Source organism: Globicephala melas, chromosome 8 (assembly GCF_963455315.2).
Source record: "Globicephala melas chromosome 8, mGloMel1.2, whole genome shotgun sequence".
Lineage (NCBI taxonomy): Eukaryota > Metazoa > Chordata > Mammalia > Artiodactyla > Delphinidae > Globicephala > Globicephala melas.
The window spans coordinates 2,265,849-2,281,490 of record NC_083321.1 but is presented as its reverse complement, the minus strand read 5'-3'; the positions used below and the strand labels follow the sequence as shown (position 1 = coordinate 2,281,490).

Sequence of the window (15,642 nt, the reverse complement as noted above, 5' to 3'; positions counted from 1 at the left end):
ACGCCCGCGTTTCCCGGTGTGCGTGCACCTGTAGGCAGACAACATGTGGAACCGTCTGTCCAGTGGGTCCGTGCAAGTGAGAAAACTCGCCAGTGGTTGTTGGTGTCTCCTTCGAACTTGGCATCCGGGCAGACACACGGTTTCTGCTGCGGGAGGAACATCACGTAGGACAGGCACACACTCAGGTTCATCTGAGACGCGCTCGCCCTCCTCCCCTGGTTGGGAACGCTCTTTAAGTATTTGGTTAGAAGGCACATATAAATGCTTACACGTAACGGGTCAAGTCCAAAGTAAAAAGGCAAAACCTTTTAAAAGTCCTGTTACCCAGTGAGGGACGGCGTGAGGCACTCTCTCCTGCGGACGGAGTTTAGGGGTGTTTCCCCAGGAGCTGACTTGCACCCCAGGAAACAGAATGCCAGGCCCTGTCCCCGGGCCCCTTGTCAGCCTTGGAAGTGGCTGTTGCTGTGGTACTTGGTGCTTTTTAGGAAGGAAACCCACGCGGTTGCTTTGTTTTCTCGTGTAAGCAATACTAGACGTGTATTATCTTTAAGGAGAAACACACACTAGAAACACCTTGGAAGGAAGTCTGCCTTTGAGCTTTAAAAAAATGTGTCCAGGGCTTCCCTGGTGGCGCAGTGGTTGAGGGTCCGCCTGCCGATGCAGGGGGCGTGAGTTCGTGCCCCGGTCCGGGAGGATCCCACGTGCCATGGAGCGGCTGGGCCCGTGAGCCATGGCCGCTGAGCCTCCGCGGTGGTGAGAGGCCCGCGTACCACAAAAATAAAAAATAAAAAAATGCGTCCAGCATCGGATGCCTGGTGTTTCTGGCCCCCAAGCCTCCTCCACCCGCCCTTTGAAGACAGCTGCCTGGAATAAGCGGCCCCGAGAAGCGTGGTGGGTGCCGGCTGGGCCGAAGGACAGGCCCGAAGTCACGCCTTCCAGAGTTCATGGCTTTACTTCCAGACCTGCATGGTTTTAGGAGCAGGTCTTGAACCACCTAGTACTGAGCGGTCTACAGCGTGTGCTCGGGTAGTGTAGTCAGCTGGGCCGCTGGGGGTGCTGGCCTGAGACCCTCCTCCAGGCCGACCTCAGGCACGCTGGCCAGCTCCCCGCAGCGAGGCTCCCCTGCGGCCGTGTACGTGTGTGGGTGGGTAGGCGTGTCCTCAGCCCACGCGCAAGATTGGGCCTGAAGTGGCTTAGGCCGTGCTGAGGGCTTGGTGGCCTCACTAGCCTTTGCATTTGATCGTTGGGATTTTGGTCACTGAGCTGCACGGAGGCACAGAGACCTTGCTCAAAAGTCTAGTGGAAAAATATGGTAGATGTAACAAAAAAGGTTTTCCATAAAATTGTTATTTCTCTGGTTTGGATTCGCCCTCTTGGGTTTTCCTTTTCCAGTGGGCTTTGCGTCCCACAGCCACCTCTGAGTCACCGCGGGTGGTTCAGTGTTGCGCAGACGTGAGGGTGCGTGTGGACAGCAGACAGTTGATGGTACACAGGCGTGTGTGTGGCCTCAGGTCGGACCCAAGCACGGCCGGGCTCTGTGGTGCCGGCCCCGGTGGAAGGGAGGCCCCAGCCCAGGAGGAACGGCCTCAGCCTCAGAAAACCATCCCTCCTGGGAACGCTCAGTGTCACCTTACGGACAGGCTTTTAACAGCCGTGTGTCTGCCTGAGACAAAGGGGCTCCTGTGAGCCACTGGGCGGGGCCGCCCACAGGACTCAGTTCGCTGGGGGGAAGGGGACCCTCTTACTGTGCTGTCCGCGCCGCCACGCGGGACGCCCCCGCGTCCATGAGCCGACCGTCGGGGATGGGCACGCGCACCCTGGACGCGGGTCACAACGGGGCGTCCGCCAGCCACACGTCCCTTGGCAGCCCTGCCCTGCGGCGCGTGTACTGGGCTCTGTCCTTCATAAACACGAGGGTGGCTGGTCTCTCGGTGACCCAAAATGTTCTCTCCGCAGCTCGAGCCCACAGTCATGCCGTACCTGCAGGTGTTGTCGGAGTTCCGGGAAGGAGTGCGAAGGGTCGCCCGTGAGCACAGAGGTGAGGCCGTCACGCGCTCCGTGGCCTGGGCACGCCTGGCCGGTCCTCTGCTGCACGTTGTCCTGGGTGCTGTAGGCGATGAGCAGCGTCCCTGGCCTCTGATCACGAGATCCAGGGACCCCCCCCCCCCGCCCCAGTCAAGTCCTGGCCTCTGATCACGAGATCCAGGGACCCCCCCGCCCCAGTCAAGTCCTGGCCTCTGATCACGAGATCCAGGGACCCCCCCCCCCCGCCCCAGTCAAGTCCTGGCCTCTGATCACGAGATCCAGGGACGCCCCCCGCCCCAGTCAAGTCCTGGCCTCTGATCACGAGATCCAGGGACGCCCCCCCCCCCCGCCCCAGTCAAGTCCTGGTAGCCACGCAGACGTCTAGACCAAGTGCCCCTACGGTCAGGGCAGCCGAGCAGAGCCTGGGGACACTGAGGGGCCAGCGTTTCCTCACCTCTTTTGTTTGTGGTGACTCGGTTCTGCTCTCTGGGGCGTCCGCAGGGTGAGGACTGGAGGTGTCCTTGTCCCTGCCCTGCAGAGGCTCCGTGGTGACTGCACAGCCTCTGCTGGGGACAGTTCTAGGTTCTGCTCGGGGCCTCGCCAGCGGCCCTGGGGACTTGGGATGAGCTGGGATCAAACGTGTTGTCTTTGGGGCCAGTTTTGAGCAGTTGTTAAGCGGGCGGTGAGTGGCCTCAGTCAGGCAGTCTGCTTCTTACTGTGGTGGTCTGGACTCACAAATGACCACCACGGCTAAAACTGACCTTGCGAGGTTCCGGGCCTGGTCCAGCTGCTGTCCTCACGTTGCTTCTTTAATGTTTGTGATTGGACAGAGGTGGGCAGCGAAGCCCCTGGAAGGTAGAGGCCTCGCCTGGGGTCACGTGGGGGTCGGGGCAGACCCCCACTGTCGTCGCCTGGTGTGCTGTGCCCCCCCCCCCCAGTCCCCTGTGTGATGAGAAGTCACACCTGGAGCTCATCCGGGTGGGGCCTCCCAAGGGTGGAGCCGGCAGAGGCCAGATAGGCGGTCAGGGAGCCTCCAGGGGAGCTATGCCTCAGTGGGGAGTGGGCAGGCCCCGGGGTGGGGCGGGAGCTGGCCGGGGCCTGTCCCAGGGCCAGCAGAGCAGGGGGGCTCTACCGACAGAGAAGAAAGAAGCAGTTTCTCCTTTAGTGCCCACAGTCCATTTGGCCAGAGAGCTCAGGCCTGGCCAGCAGGGATGTGGAGTGTGGGTGTGTGACCAGGAGAGGCTTGGGAAATTGGGAAGAAGTTAGAAGGGCCGGGACGGGCACACGGTCAGAATGGGAGACCGGCAGGGCGTCACTGGAGAGATGGTAGCCATTAGCTGTCGTCGTTCTTTTATTGTGGTTAAATGTACACAATGCAGGAGTTTCCACCTCAGCCATTTCTAAGTGTAAAGTTCAGTGGCCTTAAGTAATTCACATTGTTTTGAACCATCACCCCCATCCATCTCTAGAACTTTCCATCTTCCCAAACATCTGTCCCCGTTAAACACGCACTCCCCTCCCCTCCCGCAACCCCTCATCCCCACCGTCTACTTTCTGTCTCTCTGGATGTTACTTCTCCAGGGACCTCATGTGAGTGGAATCAGACAGCATGTGTCCTTCTACGTCTCGCTTATTTCACTGAGCGTAACGTCCTCAAGGTTCATCCACGTTGTAGCTTGGGTCGGGATTCCCTTCCTTTTCTTAAAAAAAAAAATTATTTATTTATTTTTGGCTGCACTGGGTCTTGGTTGCTGCACGCGGGCTTTCTCTAGTTGAGGCGAGCGGGGGCTGCTCTTCGTTGCGGTGCGCAGGCTTCTCATTGCAGTGGCTTCTCTTGTTGCGGAGCACGGGCTCTAGGCACGCGGGCTTCGGTAGTTGTTGCACGCGGGCTCGGTAGTTGTGGCTCACGGGCTCTAGAGTGCAGGCTCAGTAGTTGTGGCATGCGGGCTTAGTTGCTCTGCGGCATGTGGGATCTTCCCGGACCAGGACTTGAACCTGTGTCCCCTGCAATGGCAGGCGGATTCTTAACCACTGTGCTCTTCCAGGGAAGCCTCTCCCTTGCTTTTTAAGGCTGAGTAACATTCCATTGTGTGGATGGACCATATTTTGCTCATCCGTTCATCTGTGGGTGGAGCCCGTCTCCTTTTGTAGCATCTCCAAGCCTGCGCCTGACAAGGTCTCCCTGCTCACTGCCCATCTGTTTTCCACTCCCGTGTCACAGCCCCGCCCCACAGTAACCAGCCCTGATGGATGCAGGCTGCCCCGCCCTGAGCCTTGTGGCTCTATGGACAGTACACACGGGGAAGGGTGCGGACCGCAGTTGCAGGGTACGGGGAGGTGCTGGCAGGGGCATCCAGCAGATGGCCACACATAGACACGCTCCTTCCCTTCTAGAGCCTGGAGTCAGAGCCCCTTGGCGTCTGCAGGGCTGTGAGGTTCCCGGGGCTAGCACGCTTTGCCAGGTGCCCTGGGAAAGTCGCCGCCTTGGCCCACGTCCAGGGAAACCTGTTTTCCTTTGCTGGGCTCCGTCGTGGTGGTGCAGCTGCTTCCTTCCAGAAGGGGCCCTGCCAGCCACCGGCTGCCCCGTCTCTGTGCACCCACCACTGGGAGCCAGTCCACACAGATCCGCCCATCCCCACTGCTGTCCCAGTGCCTCTTCTCCACGGGGCAGCCTCCGCTCCTGTCTGGGCCTTGCATGAGGTTCCATCCCAGCCCCAGATTCAGTAGCCGCAACTTCAGACCCGGATTTGCACAGCATTGGGAAGACCCCAAGAGCCTTGGCTTCACTCCTGCTGGCATGGCAGGTGGGCGGGGTGGGGGACGGCATCTTCTGTCTCCATGTACGGGCTTCTCCCCGCACCCCACCCTGGAGGCGAGCTCCCCGTCTGTGCTCTTTTAAGGTTGCATTAGCTGTTCTGAGACCTTTGTTCCATATGTTTAAGAGTTGGTTTATTGAATTCCTCGAAAATATCCAACTGGGGTTTTCCTTTAAACAGAAATAACTTATTGAAGTGAACTCGTGTAACGTAAGCCTGGCCGTTTTAAAGTGAACCCTTCAGTGGCGCTGAGTGCCTTCCCAGTGTTGTGCAGCCACCGTCTCCTGGTCCCAGCATGTTTCCACCCTCCAGGGTCACGCCCCCTGCCGCAGCCCCTGGCAGCCACCAACCTGTGTTCTGTCTCTGGGTTGACCTGTTCTGAGCATTTCACATAAATGGAGTCACACAGTGTGACCTCTTTTCTCTGGCTTCTCAGCAGAATGTTTTCGGGGTTGTCCACACTGTAGCACGTGGCGGTGCTTCATGTTTTTAGGGCAGAGTGATCACCAGATACGTGTACCGCTTCCATGTATCCATTCAGCCGTTGATGGGTGTTTGCACCTTTGGTGAACAGGGCTGCTGTGAACATGCATGTGTAAGCATCAGATTGGGTCCCTGTTGTAGTTGTTTTGGGTACACACTTAGGAGAGGAATTGTGGGATTACACGGTAATTCTGTGTTTAACTTTTTCAAGACCCACCAAAGTGTTTTGCATGGTGGCTGAACCATTATGTGTTCCCACCAGCAGTGCGCGCGAGGGTTCCGATTTCTCCACATCCTTGTCAGCCCCTTTTATTTTCTGTTATTGTTAATAGCCGTCCTGGTGGGTGTGAAGGGGAATCTCATTGCGGCTTTGATTTGCATTTTCCCTGACGAGTAGTGACAACGAGCTGCTTGGCCGTCTGAACCTCTCCTTTGGAGAGTTGTCTATTCAGGCCCTTTGCTCTTTTTTTTTTTTTTTTTAAATAATTTTTTAAAATAAATCTATTTATTTTTATTTATTTATTTTTGGCTGCGTTTTTTGGGTATTTGTTGCTGCGCGCAGGCTTTCTCTAGTTGCGGCGAGCGGGGGCTGCTCTTCGTTGTGGTGCGCGGGCTTCTCATTGCGGTGGCTTCTCTTGCTGCAGAGCACGGGCTCTAGGTGTGTGGGCTTCAGTAGCTGTGGCACGCGGACTTAGTTGCTCTGCGTCATGTGGGATCTTCCCAGACCAGGGCTCGAACCCGTGTCACCTGCATTGGCAGGCGGATTCCTAACCACTGCACCATCAGGGAAGTCCCCCTTTGCTCATTTTTACTTGGGTCATTTGTCTTATTGAGCTATAGGAGCTCTTTCTTTATGGTGGGCACTAGACCCTCTTCAGAAATGTAAGTCGGGAGAGGCTAGAAGAGAAAGCCGGCTCCTAAAGTGAGAAAAAGGTTTGGAAGGAAATCCCGGGGCCAAGTTTGAGCTCCGTGGACCAGAGCAGGTCTCAGATGGAGGTGAGGGTCGCTCTCTCAGCCTTGTGGAGGCCACCTAGAGGATGGCGCCTGAGGGGCCCCAGGGAGGAGTGTCCCTCCCCTGGGGGTATGGCGGGGAGGCGGGGTTGGGCCTGAGGGTGTGGAGGGGAGTTGGTGGCAATGATGGCAGGGCCAGCCTGCTTCCCTTCCCGTTACGGTGAGCAAGCATCCGTTGGGCACTTGCCTGGGCCGGTGCCCTGGGGTCTCCTCAGGGCTCTGGGGGGACCCGTCTGAGCAAGGGGCCCCGAGGGGCAGAATGAGGGGAGGGACCAGATACAAAGGGCCTCGTCCCACCAGCCCTGCTGCGGGGCTGGAACGGGGCTTTTCCTTGACTGGCGCTGGGAAGCGGGAGACTGTGCGTCTCGCACGTGTGGCCGGGGCTCGGGCATCCCCTGAGATGTGTGGGGCATCGTCCGTTCATTCATTCACCCGTGAGTGGACTTGCGGGGCACCTGCACAGTGCTGTGGGAGCACCCCGGGTTCTGGGGACACAGTGGAGACAGGACAGGTGAGTGAGTGACCACGTGGGCCGTGGTCAGTGCTGCGGGGAGGGACAGCGCAGGGCGGGAGGGGTCTGCTTTGCTGGCGCCAGCTGGAGTTCCCACTGGCCCAGTTCTTAGCCTGGAGCTGAATCTGCTTCACCCTGAGGTCAGGGTCTCAGAGCTGGAATGTCCAGGTGAGCCTCTCCTGACGTCTGCATGAACGTGTTTAGTTGGGCTTGAGCCCATATGGACTCTTCAAGCCCAAGTACAAACGGGCTGGCCTCTCCCTGGTCTGGCTGGGCATCAGACACCCTGGGCGCCGTCCGTGATGGCCGTTACAGGACTCTCCCAGGCTCCCCCGAGCTCGTGGGCCTTCACCGGCCCTAACCAGGTGGTGCAGAGGTTAACACTGTCCAGACTTGAAGGGCCCGTCCCGTCAGGCCCAGAGGCCACGCCAGCCGTCTGCTCAGCTCTGCCCACTCTGGCTGCTGCGTGTGTGCCATCTCTCCTGGAAGAGGCACTTCAAAGCCAGTGGGCCGGCCAGGCTCCCCGGGCCGCTGCCCGTTCAAGCCCTGCTCTGGGCGACCACTTCCCTCGGCTGGGGCGAGGCTGGCCAGGAGCGCCAGTGCCCAAGGCAGAGTGTCACCGAGGTGGGGCGTGGGTCCCACCCCCAGGCCTTTGGCCCCTTCTGATCCCTTGCTAGGCCGGGGCCCTGGACGGTGGGACGCGGCCGCCTCTCTCAGGATCGCCTTGCCAGGGCCGCGGGAGCTCAGCGCTCCCCGGCGCCTTCCCGAGTGACCGGGGAGCTCATTCCTGTGCAGCAGAATCCTAGTGCCCCTGGGCCTGCCGCCCGCAGGGCTCTCCCCAGTCCGTGCACCTCTGCGGTCAGTGCCCACCTCTGAGCAGGACCCTGAGCCGGTGCACAGGCCACGGGTCCAGGGGCTGCTCTGGGCTCACCAGTGGCCGCGACCTCTGTGTCTCGGCTTCTCCTGCATCTGTGGCCAGTGGAATAGCCCGGCCCCTCCAGAGGCACAGGGGGGCGCTCTTCCATGGGGCCCGGGCGTTTCCGGGCCCAGTGGACCGAACCGCTTCCTCTGTCCACAGTCCCCGAGGTCCTGCAGCTCAGCGATGCCTTGCGGGACGACATCCTGCCTGAGCTGGGGGTGCGGTTTGAAGACCATGAAGGTGGGTCCTCTGGGCGTGACACCGGGTCAGGGGAGGGACACAGGGTGGAGATTGCTTTTGAGAGGAAGAACTCCAGGACGGGTCCGAGGACGCTCCGCCTTTTACGTGGTGAACCCCCCGTGATGTGTGGTCCTGGGGGACCTGTAGTTGTACCTTCGTGGGCATCACTGCCAGCACCTCCTCTCCTGCGGCCTGACTGCCCGGCGGCCCTGTTTTTGCGGGGCCACTGGCCTCCTTTTCTCATGGCCTGTCACGTGGGAGGCAGCCTGTGTCATGTGGATCGTCAGCAAGTTTCACAGCTTGTGTTTCGACTTGGTGGGAGTTTGGGCTGCATGGAAAATTATTGGATTTTAAACACTCAGATGAATGTCTTATTTTATGACTCCTGGGTGCTCGGTCTTGAGCAGCAAGGCCTCCCCACAGCACAATTAACATTTGACCTATGCGAGCAGGAAGGAGGCCCCGGCTTCTCTCGGGGGCCCCGTGGGCGGGAGTGGTGTGGGCAGCGCTGGGCTCGGCCTCGTCTCACGGCTGTTGGCCTTTCAGGACTGCCCACTGTGGTCAAGTTGGTGGACAGAGATACCTTACTGAGAGAGAGAGAAGAGAAGAAAAGGGTGAGTAAAACCGCAGTGACCTGAGCTGGGTGTTTTGGTTTTTGTTTTAAGTTGTTCTTCTTCTTCTTTTTTTTTTTATTGTCTGCGTTGGGTCTTCATTGCTGCGCGCTGGCTTTTCTCTAGTTGCAGCGAGCGGGGGCTGCTCTTCGTTGTGGTGCGCGGGCTTCTCATTGCAGTGGCTTCTCTTGTTGCGGAGCACGGGCTCTAGGCGCGCGGGGTTCAGTAGTTGTGGCTCGTGGGCTCTAGAGCGCAGGCTCAGTAGTTGTGGCGCACTGGCTTAGTTGCTCCGTGGCATGTGGGATCTTCCCGGACCAGGGCTCGAACCCGTGTCCCCTGCACTGGCAGGCGGATTCTCAACCACTGCGCCACCAGGGAACTCCCTGAGCTGGGTGTTTATTGAAAAAGTAAATATCACTGGAGTTTTTATACTTCATCTTTAGGAGTTGGCATTTATACTCTTAGTAAAAAGACTAGATAGGTAACTACTTGGCAATTTTCTAACAACAACAACAACAAGATCCAGCTTCTGATGAAGGACCCGGGGTACAAGGGAAGACTTGTCACCTCTGGGAAACTGCGAAGCTGACAGGTGTGGTCATACCTCGCCCTCACCTGAAGTGGTGTCTCCCTGTCCCTGGGGTTGAATGTGTCACAGTCACACCTCCACCCACTCCCGCCCCCAGCACCGTCCTTCTCACGCCTCAGATGTTACTACACCTCCGTGAGCAGGGCTGAGCCAGGGACTCCGTGAAGTGGGACAGTCCCTGCTCTCGGGGACCTCAACGTCCCATAGAAAGAGAGAGGCAGGAACAGACGCAGTGCCTGTCAGATCTGCTGGGCACAGCTCGCTGGGTGCGGGGCCCGAGAGGCCTTAAGAAGAAACCCCAGGGAGAGGAGTTTGGGAGGCTGGGAAGGGGCCTCGACAGGTGTCCACAAGGAGAACTGACGGGTGGGTGGGTGGTCAGGGAGAAGAGCGGCAAGGCTGGCCCGGGGCTTCGCTGGGCGCCGGGGACGCTGGTGTGGACGCCAGGAGGGGCCGAGCTTGAGAATTAAGGAGCCCGGGTGCCGGGGAAGGTCTGGCTGGAGTCAGGCTGGTGTGAGGTTCCGGGAGCTGGGCTTTGACCCCAGTCCAGGCCCTTCTTGGCCCCTCCCCCCGCTTCCATCCCGTTCGGTCACCCCCGCTGGCGTCACGTCCCCTGGGTTGGGTTCTCCCCATCCTTGGACACCGCAGCGTGTGGGCCGCCCTGGCCCTTCCCCGGAGGTGACGTGGGGCTCACTCCCGCTCTCCCCCCAGGCGGCCCGGGGCGTAAAGACGGGGCAGTGAACTTGGATCGGTCACCCCTGCTCATGTCTTCACTGGCCGTAAGGCCTTCGCGGGAGGGATTTGCCATACACCTTCCCCCTGGTAGCTCGAGTTTCCAGTCGAGGGAATCCCACCCCAACCCCCGTGTGTGGAGGCGCCTGGGACCACGGCCTCGTAGGCTGTCTTCTGCTCCCCCAGCGGGATAAGCACCTCTGGTCTCTAAGTGGAAAAGCAAAAGCCCTCGGCACCCGTCTTCCCACCTCCCAAGCTCCGTGCCGGGTCCCTCTTCCTCCGTCCACCCTCAGCCCCTCCTGCTCTGCTCAGGTTCTCCGGTGACAAGGCGCATCCTGGGGCGGCCCCGCCCTTGACCCCTGCTCTCTGGGACCCTCCCTTTGCTTCCCCCACTGCACTGCCTGCATTTCCCGCCTCTCTGGCGTCCCCCCACCCAGGTGACCTCACCCCGTCCCAGGGCCCCTCTGCCACCTGTGTGCCTGTGACCGCCGAGTCCTCTCTGGCCCAGACTCCTGTGTCCAGCCGCCTACCTGAGGGCTCCGCTTGGCCAGGAAGCACCCGAAACCCAAGACGTCCAAGAGGGAACGCGTGACCTTCGTTCCCCAAACCCGTTCCTCCTTCCTGTCCGGGGCACACGCCGTCCACATGGTGGCCCGAGCCCAAACCTCCCGAGGCAGCCTCGGGCCCCTCCTCACGGGCGCCCAGCCCAGCCCCCAGGCCCTCCCTCCCTGCCTCCTGCCCGGACGCTGCCTGCCTGGTGGGAAGTGGGCTCTGGCTCCCACCCGTCTCCTCCAGCCAGCCCCCCTCCCGCCCTCCCCAGGTGCCTGGGCCCCTCAGGGTTGGCCCTCGCCGTGCTGTCCCTGGTCCCGCACCCGACCGCAGCCCCCCTGCTGCCGGGCAGGTCTGGTCCTTTCTTCATGTTGGTTGTGCTGCAGGTGACCTCACGCATGGTGTCCAGTCACCGCCCCGTGTCGAGAGCAGGGCTGGGTCAGAGCCCAGCTCACAGGGATGGGCGGGGGGACGGCAGGGAGCTTGTCCTGTCCCTCTCCCACCCAAGAGGGGCCTGGGCAGCTCCAGCTCACGGGGCGTTTGCTGTCCCCCAGGCTGAAGAAGAAAAGAGAAGGAAGAAAGAGGAGGCCGCCAGGAAGAGACAAGAGCAGGAAGTAACGTCTGCTCAGGGGCGGGCTGCTGGCGGAAACGCACTTTGACCCCATGCCCTACCCCCTGTGCCTCCTTGGGGCCCAGCCGGGCGCCCCCTCTGCCTCTGTCCCCAGCGGTGGCCCCTCATACAGTGCCCCAGGGAGGCCGGGAGCCCTGGGCAGGGACAGACGTGGCCGCGAGCTCCAGGACGGCTTCTGTGGCCTTGATCCTGCTGTGCTGCGTGCACGGCCGTACCCCTGTTCCTGCAGAAAACACCTGGCTCCCTCCTTTCACTTCCCTCTGCCCAGCCGTCGCTCCCTGAACCTGGGGGCTGGGGTGGGAGCCGACACGGGGTCACGGGCATGGGTCACGGGCATGGGTCCCCACGCGGGCTCGGAGCAGCGACCCCATGTCTGTGTTCCAGGCGGCAAGGCTGGCCAAGATGAAGGTTCCGCCCAGCGAGATGTTCTTGTCAGAAAGCGACAAGTATTCCAAGTTCGATGAAAACGTAAGAAATCCTTTCTTTCTTTTCAGAACGTTGTTAGACCATTAAATTGGGATGACAGGGGTTTTCAAACTTGGCTGAGAAGATTCTCTGTCCAGGGTGCTGTTTGCAGGAAGGCGGGCTTATGTGGGGCTGTTTCAGGTCCAGCACGTGCAGCCCAGTACCCAGGGCCGCCCCTCCCTCACCGCGGCCCAGCGGCTCTGGTGCCGGGTGTTGTGTCCTGGGCTGGTTGATGGATTTGCAGGGACTCACCCCACAGACAATCCAGAAGGGCCATGGCACAGATGTGCCCATTGCTCCAGGGGCTCTTCAGCGTGGCTACTCATGGCTGCTTGGCCTCGAGACCCTCAGGCCTCCCTCACTGGTCTTGTACGTATTTGCTCGTATCAGAACCATGTCGACCTGGTGGGGAACGGTGCCCCTCACCCCTCAGGCAGGGGGGCACCCCAGGATGGTCGCTTCCCAGAGGCTAGCACGGGCACCTCGGAGCAGTGCGCTGGGTCCAGAGCGTGGCGGGGAGTGGATGCCGGGCAGGCGGACTGGCCTGGTCGGTGGGCGGTGACCGCCCGTGCTCTCGCCTTTCAGGGTCTGCCCACACACGACACGGAAGGCAAAGAGCTGAGCAAAGGGCAGGCCAAGAAGCTGAAGAAGCTCTTCGAGGCCCAGGAAAAGCTGCACCAGGAATACCTGCAGCTGGTTCAGAATGGAAGCATCCCGTGAAGGTGGGGCCGAGGCTCCACACCGCCCCGGGGGCACCAGCTCCCCGCCCCGGGGACTCTGCCGCCCGCCCTCGGGGCCTAAGTTAAGGGTTCTGTCCGGAGAGGGCTGGGCCACCTCCGGCTCTGAAACGTCAGCAATAAAGTCTTCCCAACGCGAGGCCGGGCTCTGTCTGCCGTCACCCTGCATGGTCAGCGCACGAGGGGGCCCGGCCGGGCTGCGTGGTCAGCAGGTCACGACACGGGAGCTCAGGCCACTGAGCGGCTGCAGCTGAGGACTGTCCCCCCCCGCCCCTGCCCCCGTGCAGATGGCTATCGGCTAATCTCTGGTGTGTAGGCGCATTAGGAGGCATTTGAGTAGGAAAAAGACAGGCTCAAGCTGGCAGAGCCCGCTGGCGCCTCGCACAAAGGCTGCTCGGCCGGGTGCCCGGGTCCTGCTGGGTCAGCTCGGCGCCCTGTCTCTGCAGCGATTCCGCGGGCGGGCGGGCCGGCTCAGCACGGCTGGCGATGAGATGGGAGGAGGGGGGATCTCAGCAGCACAGGGCAGCGATGTCCCCAGGTCCCAGCCAGGCGAGCGTGTCCTCACCAGCCTGCTCTCGCATTCTTACTCCTGGGGCTGAGAATCCCCACCTGAGCTCCAGGCCTGGATGGAGCAGGGTGGCAGCGAGCCGGGACCGGCTCCACCTGCAGAAGCGCGGGGCCAGGTCAGATCCGCGAGAACCGGCGATGGAGCCCTCAGGGCTGGGAGACGACATCCAGGTCTCGCTCGCGGCGATGGCGAGGCAGGGGGCTGGGGTCGGGGTTGGCACTGTCCAGTGGTGGCCACGCTCACCCTTCACCCCCGCGGCCTGCTCGTAGGAGCATCACCCCCAGAGCAGGCGGGGAGCAGCCTGCTGGCCGGTGCCGGCTGCTCTGGGGGGCTCCCACCCACCCAGCCACACGTGGAGCACGACAGCTGTGACCCCACGAGGACAGGCCCTGCATATGTTGGACTTTTGAACCTTGTAAATGTTGTACGTTAAAAAAAATAAGCCAGTAAGAAAAAAGGCCCCAAAACGAAGTGGAGCAAACCCAGGGCAGTTACCTACCTAACAAGTCACCCCAGCATTTAGTGCCTGAAGTGACAACGAGCTTATTATTGACCCTGGGGGTTCCAGGTTGACCGGCTCCTCTGGGCGGGTCTGAGTCAGGGCCCCACACCGGGTGCGGTCAGAGGGCGGGGGGTCTGCGTGCTCATGCCCGGGTCCTGGGCGGGGGATGCTGGGCTGTGGCCTCCAGGTCGGCAGCCTCTGCGGGTCCCAGGAGAGTTGGGCACCACGTGCCCTTTGGGATCTAACCTCAGAGGTCACGCGGACCCCCTCCATCCTCCCTGAGGGGAGGCTGCCCCAGGGCCCACCTGCAGGCCCCTCCCTGTGACGGCAGTGGCAGGGGCCGGAAAGGGCGGCAGCTGTTTAGGGAAGCGCCACCTGCCGCAAAACCGCAAATCAAACCGGTGAGAAAAGGGCCCCTTTGGTTGGTTTGAGAACCTGCCGCTTCGCCGCACGTCTTTTGGAGGGTGTGTCCTGAGGCCAAAGCCGTGCAGAGAAGTCAAACTTGGTTCCATTGTCGTGTCGCTGGGCATGGTGCTGGCGTGGTCGTCACCCTCCGCTCTGTGTGGGCAGTGGACACGTGCCTCGACATCAGCAGCCCCGCATTCATCCATCGTGAGGAAAAGCGCCAGAGGATCACGTGCTGTTAAACACGAACGGAGGAGACAACGGAGGAACTGACGCTTGACTTGTAAACAGTAGGTATTTCCCGCCATGCAGGCTGAGAGGGGACCACCCCGGTGGCCACGAGCACCCCCAGGGCCAGCTTCCAGGCTCTGAGTGCCATCCCCTCTCCTGGGAGAAGCGGCCAATTCCAGGCCGAGGGCGAGCGCACGTGGAGGCCCAGGGCATCCCGGTACCCTGAGGGGAAGCGTCCCAGACGGAGGGGTTGTGTCAGAAGGACACGGGACAGACCAGGAACACACACAGCAGCCAGGAGAGTCTCCAGAGCATCGGGGCAGAGGGTCACACGCAGTGAGATTCCAGTGAGATGACTCGAGAGGACAGAACCAGAGAGAGCGGCGTAGCGGTGCCAGGGGCTGGGTGGGGGCCGACTAGGGACAGTCCGGACCCTTCACCCTTCGACCGCAGTGGTGGCTGAGGACTCTACGCCCGTGGCCACGTGACACCAGGGCTGGTGTCCCAGGGTTCATCTTTGGCAAGAGGGAGCTGTCAGGAAACCATGTGAAGGGCACAGGGACCCCTCTGCTGCAGCTTCCCGGGAACCTTTCATGGTTTCAAAGTAAAAAGCCTCAGGAGCTTCCCCCGGCTGAGTCTGCGAAAACTGGAGCCCTGAAAAGAAGGGGTCATTGAAATCCAGGCATCCACACTTATTCTCAAAAGCAAAGAAGACCAAGACATAAGAACGGGTCACCACTGGAGGTGACACCTGGTCCACAGACTTAGTTATTTATAAGTGGCAGGATTGGGACTTGCCTGGCGGTCCAGTGGTTAGGACTCTGTGCTGTCGCTGCCATGGCCCTGGGTTCAGTCCCTGGTCGGGGAATTAAGATCCCGCAAGCTGTGTGGCGTGGCCAGAAAAAAAAGGTGGCAGGATTAAACGTCTCCCACCCTCCATGGAAACTATTTCAGAGCCACCAATGTCCCTACTGAAGGGGGCAGCAGTGCCAGCGAGTAGAAGTGGACGAAACAGGACAGTTGGAACGCCTCTGTTCTGGGGCCCCGAGTGCAGCCCCGACTCCAGCCAGGGCTGGCAGTGGACGCCGAGATCCCTGCTGAAAGTTGGGAGCCGACTTTTCATGACGCCAAAGCGTCCCCTCGCAGGTGGCTTGTCGGTCACAGGGGACCGGGAAAGGTACGCCTGTCACCTTACAGCTCGGAGCTCTGCCCATCACCCCCTCCCCCCAGCACTCAGTCTCAGCATCCCCCGAGAGGGACATGTGGGCCTGAGGGGTGGCCTGCAGGGGGGAGCCCGGCCTCACCTGCACAGAGGAGTCTTTCCACTAAGAACACGGAGTAGGTACTGAACGAAGCTTTTAGCCGTGCTGCCCGGGACCTTGTTAAATCACAGACCCTGGCTCGGATCTGGGTGGAGCTGGAGGTTCTGCGTTTCCTCCAGGTCCCAGGGTCATGCCCCTGCCTCTGGTCGGGGGCCCCACCTGGAGGAGGGACTGTCCGTTTCACTTCCTGCTCACCGGCAGTACTGGGGACCGAGACACAGGCGGCAGGTGCCACAGAGAGGCAGGCAGACTCATCGAGGAGGCGGCGCCCTCCTCGGGACTCGGGAGAGATTCGAGA

At 60.9% G+C, this 15,642-nt stretch overlaps 1 protein-coding gene across 2 annotated transcripts in view; it reads left to right on the top strand.

Annotated features, from left to right (window-relative positions):
- CARS1 (cysteinyl-tRNA synthetase 1) overlaps positions 1-12,558 on the top strand; it is a 47,184-nt gene extending 34,626 nt beyond the window's left edge. Inside the window, exons 18-23 of one of the 2 annotated variants that reach the window (XM_030833188.3) lie at positions 1,957-2,038; positions 7,925-8,005; positions 8,552-8,619; positions 11,038-11,097; positions 11,499-11,582; positions 12,165-12,558. In XM_030833188.3, coding sequence (XP_030689048.1) covers positions 1,957-2,038; positions 7,925-8,005; positions 8,552-8,619; positions 11,038-11,097; positions 11,499-11,582; positions 12,165-12,299 — 510 coding nt within the window. In that variant the 3' untranslated portion in view covers positions 12,300-12,558. The remainder of the gene's footprint in view (positions 1-1,956; positions 2,039-7,924; positions 8,006-8,551; positions 8,620-11,037; positions 11,098-11,498; positions 11,583-12,164) is intronic. The other variant, XM_030833192.3, reaches the window with a different exon arrangement.
- The last annotated feature ends 3,084 nt before the right edge of the window (positions 12,559-15,642 follow it).